Source organism: Hyperolius riggenbachi, chromosome 2 (genome assembly GCF_040937935.1).
Source record: "Hyperolius riggenbachi isolate aHypRig1 chromosome 2, aHypRig1.pri, whole genome shotgun sequence".
Lineage (NCBI taxonomy): Eukaryota > Metazoa > Chordata > Amphibia > Anura > Hyperoliidae > Hyperolius > Hyperolius riggenbachi.
Window position 1 is genome coordinate 33,835,070 of NC_090647.1, and position 18,238 is coordinate 33,853,307.

At 49.0% G+C, this 18,238-nt stretch overlaps 1 protein-coding gene across 2 annotated transcripts; it reads right to left on the reverse strand.

Moving 5' to 3' along the window:
• Positions 1–1,404: 1,404 nt before the first annotated feature.
• On the reverse strand, positions 1,405–17,840 carry LOC137543423 (oocyte zinc finger protein XlCOF8.4-like). Of its 2 annotated transcripts, none has more exons than XM_068264682.1 (10): positions 17,762–17,840; positions 16,660–16,794; positions 14,991–15,176; positions 14,780–14,891; positions 13,869–13,966; positions 11,391–11,444; positions 8,766–8,826; positions 6,965–7,065; positions 6,553–6,619; positions 1,405–2,178 (listed from the first exon to the last, which is right to left on the reverse strand). In XM_068264682.1, exons 2-10 carry the CDS (start codon positions 16,792–16,794, stop codon positions 1,694–1,696), a joined length of 1,299 nt encoding a protein of 432 aa, XP_068120783.1. In that variant the 5' UTR covers positions 17,762–17,840; the 3' UTR covers positions 1,405–1,693. The 2 variants fall into 2 exon arrangements, with proteins under 2 accessions (XP_068120783.1, XP_068120782.1); XM_068264681.1 differs by lacking the exon at positions 17,762–17,840 and adding an exon at positions 17,496–17,674.
• Positions 17,841–18,238: the final 398 nt, after the last annotated feature.

Here is an 18,238-nt window from a genome sequence, read left to right on the forward strand (position 1 = left end):
CTGGAAACTCAGAAATTAATGCTGGTGGGGGGGGGGGGGGGGGGGAGGGGGGTTAGGCCAGTTGCTCAAGCAACCGGCAAGCACATGTATCTGGCATCAGTTGATCCCCGCCGGTTCCGGATACCCTGCTGTAATTACGGTTTTGAAATGTAAGTGATTTCACATAATACCCACAAACTTCCCGAGGGGCCCGGCGCTGGATAACAGGTTTGTTTTACAATGTATAAAATGTGTATGTAGAACTCTGAACTCGCTATATAGCATACATGTCAAACTTCAGCCTGCGGGCCAAATCTGGCCCTCAGAGCCATTAAATTTGGCCCCCTGTGTGGTTTCCCCAATTTACATAATGTTTGGCCCACGCTAGACCACCAGGGAAGCTATATTGGAGGTGAAGCCCTAGATCACCAGGGAAGCCATATGGGGGGGAGGTACGGGGAAAGCACTAAACACTAGGGAACTGTATAGGGGAGGATGAGGGCCTCTAGACACCAGGGACCGTATAGGGGAGGGTGGGGGCCTCGACACCAGGGACTGTATAGGGGAGGGTGGGGGCCACTAGACACCAGGGAACTGTATAGGGGAGGGTGAAGGCCTCTAGACACCAGGGAACTGTATAACAGAGGCCACTAGACACCAAGGAACTGTATAGGGGAGAGAGGGCCTCTAGACACCAGGGAACTGTATAGGAGAGGGTGGGGGCCTCTAGACACCAGGGAACTGTATAACAGAGGCCACTAGACACCAAGGAACTGTATAGGAGAGGGTGAAGGCCTCTAGACACCAGGGAACTGTATAGGAGAGGGTGAAGGCCTCTAGACACCAGGGAACTGTATAGGGGAGGGTGGGGGCCTCTAGACACCAGGGAACTGTATAGGGGAGGGTGAAGACCTCTAGACACCAGGGAACTGTATAGGAGAGGGTGGGGGCCTCTAGACACCAGGGAACTGTATAACAGAGGCCACTAGACACCAAGGAACTGTATCGGGGAGGGAGGGCCACTAGACACCAGGGAACTGTATTAGGGAGGGGAGCCACTAGACACCAGGGAACTGTATAACGGAGGCCACTAGACACCAGGGAACTGTATAGGGGAGGGAGGGCCACTAGACACCAGGGAACTGTATAGGGGAGGGTGGGGGCCACTAGACACCAGGGAACTGTATAGGGGAGGGAGGGCCACTAGACACTAGGGAACTGTATAGGAGAGGGTGGGGGCCTCTAGACACCAGGGAACTGTATAGGGGAGGCCACTAGACACCAGGGAACTTTATAAGGGAGAAAGGTGGCCAGAAGACATTGGCCTGCGACTAGGTTCCATTGTACAATTTTGGCCCACTTTGTGTTCGAGTTTGACACCCCTGCTATATAGTAAAGTGCACCCCAGCACGTCATTTTACGCAATTTATCTCTTAGAATTTTTTTTTATTAATTTTCTCAAAAACTCCAAAGTCTGTTTTAAAAAGAAAAATACATTTTTGATTTGTTACCGCAAAATCAAATTCCACATTTTCAGTCGTTCGTATAGGTGGGTCGTCCGTAAGTCTGAGGCTACCTGTGTGTAAGTCTATTGATTGTAATATAATCCTCGCTCTCCAGGCCCCGGAACCAGCACTGCTTCGCGAGTCATGTGATCTCCAGCTATGGACTGGAGGCTCAGAGGCAGGTAGTGGTCGCCACCATTTGGTCCCTTTCACAGGTGACCGGAAGGTACCTTTAGTCTGCTGGCGGGGGGGATTCTCTCCGCCCCGTGCCGCCTCTGATGTCGGTGCAGGTTACAGCTCTGGCTGAAGGAGCGGCCGCACAGGCGACACGTGAAGGGACGCTCCCCCGTGTGGACCCGCTGATGTTTGACCAGCGTGGACTTGATGGCGAAGCAGCGTCCGCACTCCATGCACTTGAAGGGCTTCTCGCCGGTGTGGCCCGGGTGTCGGACGATGGTGGAGCGCACGGCGAACGCCTGATCCCCGGAGACGGACTCGCCCTCCACGTGGCAGCGCTGGTGTTTCATGAAGGACACCTCGGAGTGGAAGAAGACCCGGCAGATGGCGCAGGAGAAGAGGCGGCCGGAAGTGTGCGTCTTGTGATGGGCGGAAAGATCCAGGTGACTGGTGAAGCATTCGTCGCACTCCGTGCAGTGATACAGCTTCACTTCCACCTCGTGTGAGGAGGAGGCCTCTGCCAAACAAAAAGAGAACCAGTCACTGGAAACAGATGAAAACCAAAAGGGATATTCACCAGCATAGAGAGGAACTCCAGTGAGAATTATGTAATAAAAAAGTGCTTCATTTTTACAATAATTATGTATAAATGATTTAGTCAGTGTTTGCCCATTGTGAAAGCTTTCCTCTCCCTGATTTACATTCTGACATTTATCACATGGTGACATTTTTACTGCTGGTAGGTGATGTAGCTGCTGCTTGCTTTTTTGGCAGTTGGAAACAGCTGTAAACAGCTATTTCCCACAATGCAACGAGGTTCACAGACAGGAAACTGCCAGGAGTACCATGGTCCTCACAGTCTCCTGTGGGAGGGGTTTCACCACAATATCAGCCATACAGACCCCCCTGATGGTCTGTTTGTGAAAAGGAAAAGATTTCTTATGGGAAAGGGGGTATATCAGCTACTGATTGGGATGAAGTTCAATTCTGGGTCGGAGTTTCTCTTTAAAGGTGGCCATCAGATGACTTGGCCGATCGACCATCCGATTCAATTATTATATTCGGAATCGGATGAAAATCGGTGCCGCCAAGTGCATGCCTGATTGACGTTGTGACCAATTTCGGGGCAGATATTGGTCGCATGTATTGGTCGGACATGCTGCAAGATGTCGGGGGCGACTTGCTCGTTTGGGTGCACGGCAGTAACAGCGAGCGATATCGGGACGAGCGATGAAACCCCCGGCGATTGGGTGCACGGCAGTAACAGCGAGCGATATCGGGACGAGCGATGAAACCCCCGGCGATTGGGTGCACGGCAGTAACAGCGAGCGATATCGGGACGAGCGATGAAACCCCCGGCGATTGGGTGCACGGCAGTAACAGCGAGCGATATCGGGACGAGCGATGAAACCCCCGGCGATTGGGTGCACGGCAGTAACAGCGAGCGATATCGGGACGAGCGATGAAACCCCCGGCGATTGGGTGCACGGCAGTAACAGCGAGCGATATCGGGACGAGCGATGAAACCCCCGGCGATTGGGTGCACGGCAGTAACAGCGAGCGATATCGGGACGAGCGATGAAACCCCCGGCGATTGGGTGCACGGCAGTAACAGCGAGCGATATCGGGACGAGCGATGAAACCCCCGGCGATTGGGTGCACGGCAGTAACAGCGAGCGATATCGGGACGAGCGATGAAACCCCCGGCGATTGGGTGCACGGCAGTAACAGCGAGCGATATCGGGACGAGCGATGAAACCCCCGGCGATTGGGTGCACGGCAGTAACAGCGAGCGATATCGGGACGAGCGATGAAACCCCCGGCGATTGGGTGCACGGCAGTAACAGCGAGCGATATCGGGACGAGCGATGAAACCCCCGGCGATTGGGTGCACGGCAGTAACAGCGACGATATCGGGACGAGCGATGAAACCCCCGGCGATTGGGTGCACGGCAGTAACAGCGAGCGGTATCGGGACGAGCGATGAAACCCCCGGCGATTGGGTGCACGGCAGTAACAGCGAGCGATCTCGGGACGAGCGATGAAACCCCCGGCGATTGGGTGCACGGCAGTAACAGCGAGCGATATCGGGACGAGCGATGAAACCCCCGGCCCTGTGTGTGTATGTATGTAATGTGTATGTGCTGTAATGTGCATTTATACATTACCTGTCCTGTGTCACGGTGTCCATCTGTCTTCTGTCTCCTATAAGCTGCATACACACTGCAGGCGCAGAGCACGCCGGCGCGTGACATCACACATGCACAATGCCGGCAGCGTGTCTGCGGCGAATAGGAGACGGAAGACGGATGGACACCGCGACACAGGACAGGTGATGTATAAATGCACATTACAGCACATACACATTACAGCACATACACAGTGGCGAGGTGGCGGACGCGGCGGGCTCGGCAGATTCCCGAGAGATCTCATGGTGAAATCGATTGGGAATCGGCCTGCAGTGTATGGGCAGCCAACAGATCTCTCTCTAATCAGATTAGAAGCCGAAGATATAACAACAAAAGCTGTTTAGGTGATACCTTTAAAGAGACACTGAAGCGGAAAAAAATATGATGATATTATGATTTGTATGTGTAGTACAGCTAAGAAATAAAACATTAAGATCAGATACATCAGTCTAATTGTTTCCAGTACAGGAAGAGTTGAGAAACTCCAGTTGTTATCTCTATGCAAACAAGCCATTAAGCTCTCTGAGTTAGTTAAGGTGGCCATACACTGGTCGATGTGCCATTAGATCGACCAGCTGACAGATCCCTATCTGATCGAATCTGATCAGATAGGGATCGTATGGCTGCCTTTACTGCAAACAGATTGTGAATCGATTTCAGCCTGAAACCGATCACAATCTGTTCAGCTGCTCCTGCCGCCTGTCCCCCCCCCCCCCCCCCCGTATACATTACCTGAGGCTGGCTCCCGGGCATCTTCTCCGCACTGCACCGCACCGCTGTTCTTGCTCCATCCCGGCGCTTCCTGTGTTACTCCGTGACCAGGAAGTTCAAATAGAGCGCCCTCTATTTCAACTTCCTGGTCACCGGAGTGACACAGGAAGTATAAGCGTACACTGGGACATGCGGAAATGCGGTGCAGCGAGGAGAAGAGGACCCCGGAGCCAGCTTCAGGTAATGTATACATGCTCGGATCGGGCCCGAATCGTACGCCGCAAGCGACGCGCTCCTACCGCCGGGCGATCGAGGGTAATTTCCCGCACGGCGCGATCGACGGTCCGATCCGATTTCGGGAGGGAATCGGATCGGCGGGTGCGTTTAGCGCAAGCGATTGGCAGCAGATCCGATCCCAGGATCGGATCTGCTGTCGAAACGGCCGTGAATCGAGCCAGTGTATGGCCTGCTTTAGTCTTGGAGAGGGCTGTTATCTGACTTTTATTATCTCAACTGTTCCTGGACTATTTACTTTTCCTCTGCTAGAGGAGAGGTCATTACTTCACAGAATGCTCTGAAAGACTCATTTTGAATGCTGAGTGTTGTGTAATCTGCACATATTATAGAATGATGCAATGTTAGAAAAAACACTATATACCTGAAAATAAAAGTATGAGAATATTTTCCTTGCTGCTAATCTTCTAGTAATTATTCATAGTACACAACCAATTCACTATATCATATTTTTTTTTCGCTTCAGTGTCTCTTTAATGACGAACTGTACAAGATTCCTTTGCAAGCTCTCTAAACGTTAAGTTTCTTCTTCAGGCATGTTTCAAAGCTGGATCAGAATCATGGTTCTGATCTAGTTATGAAAGATGCCTGAATAAGAAACTTAACGTTTGGAAAGCTTGCAAAGGAATCTTGTACAGTTAGTCATTAAATGTATCACCTAAACAGCTTTTGTTGTTGTCTTTGGATTCTCTCCATGGCTAACACCGGACCACAAGCAACTAATTCAATTAAATCAGAGAGATTGGTCTCTTGGTCAAATCTGCCCATTATTGCTAGATGTATGGCTACCTCAACAGTAAGCTTGTGTCAGACAGGATGACGTGCCCACTAAAAAAGAACGGCTGCATCCACTGAGATAATCAATGAGATGTTAAAAATGCCACCTTGCATGCAAATTGCATGCAGATTGTATGCAGTTTAGAACTGGGCCAATCAAGAGGGTCAGGAATTCTATTTTATTGGCTCATCTCCAAAGTTTCCCGTAAGAATTAAAAAGTAACTCTGATGATTAGTTCCGCAACCCAAAAACTGTTTTATTTTTTTACCTTTTTGTATGTACTTTATTAAAGTTCATCTCATTGACTGGAGTTACTCTCCAGTGAGTGGTATACGGAGGCTGCCATATTTGTTTCATTTTAAGCAATACCAGTTGCCTGCCAGCCCTGCTGATCCTCTGCCTCTAAAGGCGGCCACTAACGATCCAATTCCAATTTGAAAACTCATTCGAGCGATCAGATAATTCTGATCAGAAGAAAAATCGTTCACTACACCATCAACAAACCAATTTGTCACAACCAACAAGAACATCAAAATTTTGGTCAGACCAAAATCCAATCGGTCGACTATTTTTATATTCGTTGGTAATCGATTGTGCCCATCAATGGAGATTATTTACAACCAATCCAATCAGAACTTCTGATCGCTCTAACAATTTTTCGCTACAAATTGGACTGTTAGTGGCTACCTTAATGCAATCAGCTATAGACCCGGAACAAAAATATGCAAATCAGATGTTTCTGCCTGAAGTCTAGCCGGATTAGCTGCATGCTTGTTTCAGGTGTGCGATTCAGCCACTACGGCAGCCAAAGAGATCAGCAGGACTGCCAGGCAACTGGTATTGTTAAAAAGCAAATAAATATTCCTCTAATTTCAGATGCGCTTTAATGAATGCAGAATAACACTTAGACCACCACTACCTTCTGTGATGGGATCCGGGTCAGACTCTTCCTCCTTACAGCGAATCCCCCCACCTCCGGCCTCCACCTGTCACATAAAAACACATTACACGAGTCATGTCACTCGGCCACATTACATGCAATGGGAACGACCCAGATCACCACTATTGGAAGATGACAGATTACTGGTAAGGCCACGCAGGCCTGAGCCTAGGGGCGCTACCCAAGGAGGTGTCTGGGCATGCAACAGGGTTGCTGCAAATGAAAGAGGAAGCAGCACGTGGTATGGAGCGGTGGTGCTGCGCACATAGGGTTCTGTTATATATGGAAAACTGGCTGCACATGGAAGGAAATCAAGATGATAGTTGGTCTTGGGGGGCGGATAAAGTAACAAGTCCCGCCCCAGAGAAACAGACAGCTAAGCATTCCCTACCTGATAATCCTGTGTGATTGCATGGTGGTCTGCCTCTGTACAGTCCTGAGTATAGGAGACACTCCCACAGCTTTCTGATTGGTTCCTCCCACTGCAAACACCTACAGACCATGGAAATTTATAGTGAGGCATTAGCCTACATTATACACAATGCTGCTTCTATTGTAATGTCCTGGTAATGCACTGCTCCTGAATATGCAAATCATCTCTTTATGCCTCAGAAGCCAGGCTTGCATCCAGAACTGCTGGTGTATAGTGAGCCTATAGCTTATACAATTTACAGAGCCACAGTAATCCAACATGCAGATAGCCTGTTTCGGACTGTTGGTCCTCCTCAGTGCATGGCATGGATTGATATGGCTGTATGGGATAGGCTTGCTAGACACCAGTGGTTCTGGATGTAAGCCTGGCTTCAGGGGCATAGAGAGATTATTTGCATATTCAGTAGCAGTGCATTGTGGGCAACCACAGATGTTCACTTAAAGCAGAATTATCACAAATTCCTTCTGTGTTAAGGCAAATCACACCAAGCATTGCTATTTAATAGGAGGGCTTTTCGGTCTCTTTTAGTCTCCTATACTTTCCTAGTGTTGTTGGGTCATGCCAAGCTGCTTGGTTACTCTAATGTTCTGGTAATGATTCTGTCACATACACACGCCTTACAGGCAGCCTATAGCTGCCATTCTGTATCCCAAATCTGTCCTCACAAGCCAACAACAGTGCATGCTCTTCAGGTAAACTCGCAAAAGCACAGAGGGGTTAATTAGTATCTCAGCTATGTGGATTGGCTAAGGGTGCCTGAGAAATCACTTGATTTTGCAGGTCGATCGACCTTCCAAACAAATCATTTTTATTGGGCCTCAGAACCATCAAATTTGGCTCGCAAGTGGGTTTCCCACTTTACGTCATCATGTTTGGCCCACTCTAGATAATTAGGATCAGCTATACTGGAGGTGAAGCCTAGATCACCTGGGAAACCATATGGTGGAGGGGGGAGCACTAGACACCTAGGAACTGTATTGGGGAGGGAGGGGACCACTAGACACCAGGGAACTGTATAGGGGAGGAGCTGGTCACTAAACAGCTGGGAACTGTATTGGGGAGGGAGGAGACCACTAAACAGCTGGGAACTGTATTAGGGAGGGAGGAGACCACTAAACAGCTGGGAACTGTATTGGGGAGGGAGGGGACCACTAAACAGCTGGGAACTGTATTGGGGAGGGAGGGGACCACTAAACAGCTGGGAACTGTATTGGGGAGGGAGGGGACCACTAAACAGCTGGGAACTGTATTGGGGAGGGAGGGGACCACTAAACAACTGGGAACTGTATTAGGGAGGGAGAGGACAACTAAACACCTGGGAACAGAATAGGGGAGTGAGGGGACCACTAGACACCAGGGAACAGAATAGGGGAGGGAGGGGACCACTAGACACCAGGGAACTGTATAGGGGAGGGAGGGGACCACTAGACACCAAGGAACAGAACAGGAGGAGGGGACCACTAGACACCAGGGAACTGTATAGGGGAGGGAGGGGACCACTAGACACCAGGGAATAGGACAGGAGAAGGAGGGGACCACTATAGATTGAGGTTGGCTATTTTCGCCCCACCTTGTATTTGAGTTTGACACCCCTGGTTTAAAGGATAACTGTACTTACAAATGTAACCACCCAGCTCCAGTGTAACCAGTGACATAAAGGCCATAATTAATACCATTGCAGTGGGAAGCAGATTGTGTGGCACAGATGTATGTTGTATCAGTCAGGCTCCGCTCTGTGTTATGATGCCCGGCGTCTCACCTGGGGTAAAATTCCCGGCTTCCTCCTGTTTGCACTGCCGCTGGTACAGCCAGTCTCCTTCCTGACATGAGAACATTAGTCAACTCTTTACCCTTCCATCAAATATTTACATAATACACAACTATAGGGACACACCCCCAACAAAAGCCATTTTACTGAAAGTGACCCAGAGATAGAAAAAAAGACTTTTTACTTACCAGGGGCTTCCTCCAACCCCATAAGCATGGATGCGTCCCTCGTCGTCCTTACGCGTGCCTCCCGCAGTCCGAGCGGAATTCTCCGTGTAGTCGCAACGAAACCCCGGTAGACGGCTCAGTCTGACTGAGTGACATCAGCCGGGGCCTCCTGCGCTTGTAGAAGGTCCGCGCATGCGCAGAAGGCCCCCTGCTGACGTCACACAGCCACTTACCCGAGCAGATTGCAGCTTAACGGAGGATGGCGAGGGACGCGTCCATGCTTCTGGGGCTGGACGAAGCCCCGGGTAAGTAAAAAACTCATTATTGATCTCTGGGTCACTTTAAAGAGTCCCCAAGCCGAAGCTCGGGTACAAAATTAGATACTTACCTAAAGAGAGGAAAGCCTCAGGATCCTATTGAGGCTTCCTTCCTTGCTGTGATGTTCCCCGTTGCTGAGCACAGCTCCCCCCCCCCCTGCAATGGCCGACGGAACCTGAAAACGTATGCACTGTAGGCCGGAGCCGTGGGCTCTGAGGTACTGCGCAGCCGTGGGCAGGCTCACGCAGCCACACTTCAAAGGAGCTGCGTGGTCCCATTGTGGAGGCGGGACGTGCTCAGCAAAGAGGGCCAACGGAGTAATGAGGGAAGCCTCAATAGGATCCTGATGCTTCCCTCTCTTAAAGAGGAGCTGTCAGCCATACTATATCAGGAAGAAAAAAACAAACATGTATATAGATAAATACTTGCTCTACTTACGTAACATGTATTGCACTGTCCACGTTTTGATTTTAGTGATTTTTCTACAGTAAAAAAAAAAAAAATTCTTCTTAGCAATTCCCATGGTAACTGTGGCTATTTTGAAGCCAATTCTGATCTAATTTCTTCCCTTATTCTCCTCTGCCTGATTGTGTTTGCATTGCCTGCCCTCCACTATAGAAAGTGCATTGTCTCAGCATGGGAAATATTGGCCAATCACAGAGGAACAAAGGTGTGGGAGGGGAAAACGGGAGGGAAAGAGACTTCAGCCAATCAGGCTGCATTAGTCAAGTCTGAGGGGAAGTAGAGAAGCAAAAAAGGACAACCCAACATGCCCTGCAACTTCCATTTTGTGTACCCAATTTTGTGTGTACCAAATAAGAGTCAGCTAAACTGGGGAATGATCATTTATCTACAAGAAAAGTAATAGTGATTTTAACTTTTGGATTGCCTGGTTAGCATCCTTATTACTTGTTAACCAGATAAAAATAAAGAATTGATTTTATGCCCGACGGTTACACTTGAAGGTACTGTAAGTATCTGATTTTGATCCTGAGCTTCAGCTCACTTACAGCTGTAGTTATTTCCTTATTGGTGCTAGGCTGGCAATGATAGAATTTATGACAAATAGACAAATAACATTTATATTGCGCTTTTACAATGAGCAAACACTGACTAAATAATCCATAAATTTATACTGTAAAAAAAAATAAGCAATAAAGCATTCTTGAAGTGACATGATGAGATAAACAGGTACCTATAAACCCCTCACAAGAGAAATTGTAACACCAGGACTTCTTACAATCTTATCTCACTAATATTATACATGCGAACGTTTGGATGTTTGATACTCAATCTCGCAACAATGGCTGATCGGATTTGAATGACATTTGGCACACACATAGTACATTACCTGGAATAACATATAGGGCTCTATTCATAAAAGGTTACCGCAAGTTTTCCGATCAAAACAGCGGACTTTCCCGACCATTTAGCAAAGTGGGCATTCATAAAAGCTGTTCCCGCATGAAAATCTACAATCCCCCAGCAGAGCGAGAAATTTCCGCCTTCTGCAGTGTTTTTCTAGATTTATCTAGAAAAAAGTAACAAAATGGCCATTCATAAAGATTAGAGGAAGCGGTATGTGGACGGGAAATACCGCTTCCTCTGATTTTGCGGATTACATACAAGTCAATGGGACAGACCTCCCAGAGAGAGCAGTGCACGGAGGGACTCTGCCGGCTGAAGTGTTTCCGCATGCCTTCCGACAGCTTACCGCCAGCTTTCAGCGGGAGATCTCCGCACTTGCATCGCAGCTGGCAAGATTTTTATGAATGACCACCCAGAAGTCTAAAATACCGCTGCGGTATTTTCCCTCCAGGAGTTTTTTCGCCACAAATGTTTTATGAATAGAGCCCATAGGCTACTATTTATTCCCACAACAAAAAAGTGGGCGGAAACAAATACAAATTTAGCCTTAGCAACTCGGAGGGAGACGTAATTTGGGGTATGGCGATCGCTGTAACCCCACATTACCCATACGTGGGCCGCAGGCTATACACGGCTGAAACCACCTGCCTCGGGAACAGACCCTAGGAAACGGTCTGTACTGAATCTGTGTAATTCTCTCATAGGCATTACACACAATGCAGCTCTCCCCAGGTGTAAGCCCTTCCCACAGAACGTTACTTACCCTCAGCTGCGGGGAGCCCATCTGTAAATTGTAGCCGTCAGCATACAGGAAACTCTGCAGCAGGAAATAAGGGATAAAACAGCACAATTATGTCAGTGGATTGTGCAAGTGGCCTTTCCACACACAAGAGGACACTGCATGCCCTGATCATTTCCATCTTCACTACTCCAACATCTCACTATGTGGATTACCAAAAAAAGATTGTCATCTCTCCGACCCCTACTGAACTCTGCTGCCTGCCCTATCCACCTCTCCTCCAGCTCCTCTGATGGTGCCCCTCTCTGCCAATACCTACTGAACTCTGCTGCCCGCCTCCTCCTCCTCTGATACTGCCCCTCTCTGCCATTCCCTACGGACCTCTGCTGCCTGCCCTATCCACCTCTCCTCCAGCTCCTCTGATGGTGCCCCTCTCTGCCAATACCTACTGAACTCTGCTGCCCGCCTCCTCCTCCTCTGATACTGCCCCTCTCTGCCAATACCTACTGAACTCTGCTGCCCGCTTCCTCCTCCTTTGATGCTGCCCCTCTCTGCCATTCCCTACGGACCTCTGCTGCCCGCCTCCTCAACCTCTCCTCTGATGCTGCCCCTCTCTGCCATTCTCTACTGAACCCTGCTGTCCACCTCCTCCTCTGATACTGCCCCTCTCTGCCAATACCTACTGAACTCTGCTGCCTGCCCTATCCACCACTCCTCCAGCTCCTTTGATGCTGCCCCTCTCTGCCAATACATACTGAACTCTGCTGCCCGCCTCCTCCTACTTTGATGCTGCCCCTCTCTGCCATTCCCTACGGACCTCTGCTGCCCGCCTCCTCAACCTCTCCTCTGATGCTGCCCCTCTCTGCCATTCCCTACTGAACACTGCTGCCCGCCGCCTCCTCCGATACTGCCCCTCTCTTTTACTCCCTACTGAACTCTGCTGCCCACCCTATCCACCTCTCCTCCCAGCTCCTCTGATGCTGCCACTCTCTGCCATTCCCTTCTGAACTCTGCTGCCCGATCTGTCCACCTCTACTCCTGCTTCTTTGATGCTGCCACTCTCTGCCATTCCCTACTGAACTCTGCTGCCCGCTCTTTCCACCTCTCCTCCCAGCTCCTCTGATTCTGCCACTCCCTGCTGAACTCTGCTGCCCGCTCTGTCCACCTCTACTACTGCTTCTTTGATGCTGCCACTCTCTGCCATTCCCTACTGAACTCTGCTGCCCACCCTATCCACCTCTCCTCCCAGCTCCTCTGATGCTGCCACTCTCTGCCATTCCCTACTGAACTCTGCTGCCTGCCTCCTCCTCCAGCTCCTTTGATGCTGCCCCTCTCTGCCAATCCCTCCACTGACTGCCAATCACCCAAAGGATCCAGTTCAAACTCCTAACGCTATTATACAAAGCTTTACACAGACTATGCCCTCCATATATTTCCTTATTCATCTCCAGATATCATCCATTCCTGGGACCCTCACTCCTCCCAAGAGACCCTCTTGTCCTCTATGCTTTATGATCAGTTCTGAACCAAAATGTTTTAAAATAACGTTTAAAGAGAACCTGTAATAAAGAAAAGTGCCCCTGAGGGAGGGGTACTTACCCCAGGAGGAAGAAGCCTTTGGATTCTAGTGAGACTTCCCCCTTCCTCCTGTGCAGCCCCGATCCAGCGCTGGCTCCCTCGATCAGCAGCAGATGGCAATATTAACCTTTGTGTTCCAGCGCACTGCCCGCTTCCCCCTCGGGCTCCGGCGGAAATAGCGAGTCTGATCAGGATCACTCTACAGCACAGGTGACTCACAACCTGGCTTGGCCATTTTCAGGCAATGCCAACACTAGATCGGGCTACACAGGAGGACGGGGAAGCCTCATTAGGCACCTGAGGCTTCCCCTTCCTGAAGTAAGTACCCCATAGGGCACTCTTTCTTTACAGTCTCTTTAAAGAGAGTCTGAAGCAAGAATAAATCTCGCTTCAGACCTAATAGTCAGCAGGGGCATGTGTGCTACTGCTAAACCGCCGCTATCCCGCGGCTAAACGGGGGTCCCTTACCCCCCGAAATCCCCTCCGAGCAGCGCATCCCCTCTTCCGAGTTAAGCATCTGTCAGACGCGTATCTCCGCCTCTCCCCCGCCCCTCTCAGTCTTCCTTCACTGAGAGGGGAGGGGGAGAGGCGGCGATGCGCCGCTGATAGACGGCGCTGAGAGGCAGGGCTGCAGCCGTTAGCCCTGCCTGAAGAGCAGCAAAATCTACGACCAAGTTGGTCGTTGATTTTGCGGGGGGGGGGGGGGGGGGGGGGGGGGGGTTGGGGGGTCAGGGAACCTCGTTTAGCCACGGGATAGCGACGTTTTAGCAGGGGCATGCCCCTGCTGACTATGAGACAAAAAGCGAGATTTATTCTCGCTTCAGTGTCTCTTTAACTCCCATCCTCTGCCCAATATAAACTGCTCTTACATAAAACATATATGCCTGAACACAATAAGGAAGTACAGAGATGATATTTCCCCACCTGATACTCCTGCTGAAGAATCTTCTCTCTTCCTGTATAGCCCTGAGAATAAGGGACACTTCCAGCGCTCTCTGTGGCTTTCCTTTCACTAGAGTGACCTGTGGGACACAGACAGACAGACTTAGCTCAGAGTCCTCCAGAAGTGGTCATCATGTGACATTTCACAGCAGGAGACATAAAGAGACCGTGTAGCAACATATAGCGGAATGCAGTAAATTATTCAGTTTATCCACTGTTACGGTCATTTTCCTGGTTTCAGCATCAGAAACGCTTCCCATATCTATACATTGCTGTATATTATATGCAGCCCCGCCCTCCCAGTGATGCTTAGCCTAGGCTGTTTATTATGCACAATTCCTCCCAGAGCAAGCTGGGAGACCAGGTATATTTTCTTCTATCTTTGGAACTCTCAGTAACCAAAACATTCCGCAGTGTCAGTTTTGGCAGGACAGATCTGTTATAATCAGGAATTATGGGTTAAAGAGACTCTGTAACAAAATTTTCTATCCTATAAGTTCCTATACCTGTTCTAATGTGGTCTGTCTTACTGCAGCCTTTCCTATTTGAACAGTGGCTGTATTATCTCTGTTATAGGATCTAATCTTCTCTCCTCTGTCGGGCTGAGGCTGGAATGTGTAGGGCTGCTTGTGATTGGCTAGAAGCTATACACACCCTCTCCAGGCCCCCTGCAGGCTCTGTATGACTCACACTCGGCTCTTCTCAGCGTATCATTTGCTATGTCTTGTTTGTAAACACTGCCTAAAACTGGAAATTACAAGCCAGGATTGCAGCAGAGAGTGGCAGAAACAGCACAGAGGGGCCCAGGAGAACATAATGAATAGAATGGTATGCTTTTTATTGTAAGAATTTTACAGATTCTCTTTAAGCTGACGTCACATGATCCCTCTTACCTAATGAGCCAGGATGTTGTGAGGCGTCCGTGTGACTTTTCTTACGTTGTTCCGGATGATCCCATTCAGTGAGGGACAAGGAGACGGCCACCTCTTCCCGCTTCACTGATACCTGGAACACGGCCATATTTAGTAAACAGATACACAAATAAATAAAATAAAAATAAAAACAGAGGAAGTCTTGAGTTTCCCTGTAAGAAATAGGATTTACCTTTACGGAATCCTTACAAGAGCTCTTGCCAGGCCGCCGGTCCATCACCTCATAGCCAGTCTCCTCAGCCATGGGGGGTGATTTGGACTCCATAACGGGACTCGCCACGCTGCTGCTCCGGCCCGACAAGCAGGGGGCGCGGTCATCTCCGATGTGGTCATGTGACTTTCTCACTACAACAAAATCCTGCAAGACAGCAGCACTGTTACCGGAAGAGCCAGAGCCGTTACCGCTGCTACGACTTCAGATTTACCCGCTGTGACCATTAAAGTGGACCTGAACTCTTGCACAGGATGGAAAGAAAACATTTAGAAATGCTCCCTGTATGTATTTAGAGAGTTTAGCCTGTCTAATTCCCCCTCACCTGTGACTAATAAGTTATAGATAAAACTCTCCCCTGGGTCAGCTGACTGCCCACGGCAGATAAGACAGACATGCCAATTTGAAAGCACAGGATGTTAACAATATGTCTGCTTCTATGAAAGCAGGATGTAGACACACTGCAGATTTATTGCAGGATTTGTATCAGCTGTAACAAAGATTTTTTTTTTTTTTAAAAAAAGGTTATTATGCTGTTGTGTATATTTTAAAACAGAGAGGAAGTTCTGAGTCCAGGTTTGCTTTAAAGGGAACCGATGTGAGAGGGGTATGGAGGCTGCCATATTTATTTCAGTTCCGCTTTACATGAAAATAAAAAGGTGCCATGGGGAGGTGACAATTTAGGGACCGTCAAATTGCTCAAAAACATCCTTACTGTTCCTGGATGACCAGTCCACCTTTATACTGGCCATACACTGGTCAATGTTGTCAACAGATCGTATCATTAACTGACCAGGGAGGGAACTACCTGACTGAATTCCGCCACAGATTGTGCACATATTTTCAATAGATTTCAGCATAGAATCTGCTGAACTTCTGTGTCCGCTGCCTGTGGGGTCACCCCATCTATGTGTCGTCATCTCCCCCCCCCCCCCCCCCCCCCCAATGCAGTGTAGGCATCAAATTATTATGTTCTGGTTATATCCTTAGCACTAGATTAGAAGTAATTTGAACTGGCTTCCTGCAGTCTCCCAGTGCTCAACACATATATGGTGACCACCACCAAAAGATAAATGCAGATGCTCAGTAAAATGCAAAAACAAATACTTTTATTTCAAAATGATGAATAAAACAGTAAAAGTACTCATATCCTGGGCCCTTATGACAGGGACTCTTTAAATGTATCGACTTCGACTGGTTTCGGCATTCCGCCGTTGTCAGGGATGCCAAAACCGGTCGGAATTGACAAGACAAGACAAATAACATTTATATTGCGCTTTTCACCTTGCGGACTCAAAGCGCCAGAGCAGAGCAGCAGCCACTAGGGCGCACTCTATTGGCAGTAGCAGTGTAAGGGAGACTTGCCAAAGGTCTCCTACTGAATTAGTGCTGGCTTACTGAACAGGCAGAGCCGAGATTCGAACCCTGGTCTCCTGTGTCAGAGGCAGAGCCCTTAACCATTACACCATCAGCCAACTGCAATTGGAGACTGGGCATCTGTTTCTACATGTTTTAACTGATTTTAAGGTGTACTGCATGTACGCGCTGGATACATTGAAAGGGTCCCTATCAGAGGCTGGTGTGCCTAGAACTGAAGACTACAGGCTCTGGCCTCAGCAGGTCCACTTGCCTCCTGGGTCAGCAGGTGGATGATCTCTAGCGTGAGATTCAGAAGCTTCTCAATGATCAGATCTTTGTTTTGGTCGATGGACAGCGACTGACGTAGATGTTCCAGTAACTGGAGCTCCATGTCTGCTGGTGACATCTGCAGAGAGAGAATACAACATGAAAAGTATTTGGGAGAGGAGTTTCCAACAACTCATTAACCACTTAAGGACCACGGGCTTAACCCCCCCTAGCGACCAGGCCATTTTTGTTTATAAATTAGGCCACTGCAGCTTTAAGGGCTTGCTCCAGGGCCGTACAACTCAGCACACAAGTGATCCCCCCCTCCCCCTTTTTCTGCCCACCAACAGAGCTTTCTCAGGAGCACCCTGAGCTATACCAACCTGCATGGTCCATGGTATGGGGGGCTTTGGAGGAGGAGAGGAGCGGCCAAGCCTCTCCCTTGTCCAATCCATGGACAAGAGGCTCTTCCCCACCACCCAGCGGAACATGCCTCCCAGTCTAGGGGCCTGGTGGATGCTACTCCCCACCAAATCTTACTAAAACAAGCCAGGTGACCATCAGCGGTGGGCAAAAACTGCTACGTTGCCAAGTGCTCCATTGCATCTTAATCCTTTTCTCCATCCTATTCCCTCTGACAGAGGGAAATGTTCTGCTCTGGCAGCATATTGAGCACCTGCCACTGATTCAGCGATGCGACAGCAAGCTGACACTCCCATTTAGCATGTTCCATCACACAGCCAGTGGCATTGATCACATGCTATCCTGGGTGCAGGAGAAATGCCCCCCTTCCCCCCCCAAAAAAAAACACAAGGGAGGTAAACTTTTCAGAATGATTACCTGCAGCCCTGAGGGTAATAAACACATAAATACAAGTCTCTAGACTGTATTAAACTTTGGGTCAACTTCCCATGTAGTAATCGTGCCCCAGAAATCAGGAAATGACAGAAGCACCGGCTATTGTGCTGGGAGAGGCCGTCTCATGTGTCCACCCAGGGCTGCTGCAGGGAAATAGCCCACCATAACTTTCTCCCACCCCCTTACATAACACAATCATACATAATAATGGGGAGAGGTAAAGTAATTATACATATCAAAGCTCTCACCTCTCTCTTTCTCTCCCGGCAGCAGAAGACTGACCGTCAGTGAGAACCGCGAAGGATTCTGGGAGTCGTAGTTCTCCACTTCGTTAGGACGCGTGCCTCTTACCACAGGATAAACTACAACCCCCACAATTCCTCACGTCGCTTGTCCCAGTCTGACTCCTAAGTGAGCGGCGGCCATGTTTCTGTAGATCACAGATAGAGAAATATCGTGGCGGCCATATTCCTGAAGACCATAGTAAATGCCATAAGTTGGTAATAGCCATATTTCTGTGGACCACAGAGCAAATGGAATGGAAGGGTGCAGTTTGTCAAGGAGGGGCTCCGTGCTAAGTGGTTTATGTTTACATGGCAATTGCTAATTAATATGCATGTTTTATACAGATCACAAATTAGGCGTACGTTAAAAAGGGGCGCTGGGAAAAAAGGGCGCCGGGTTTTAAACGATAAACATGGATAACGTTTAAAAATATAATGTAC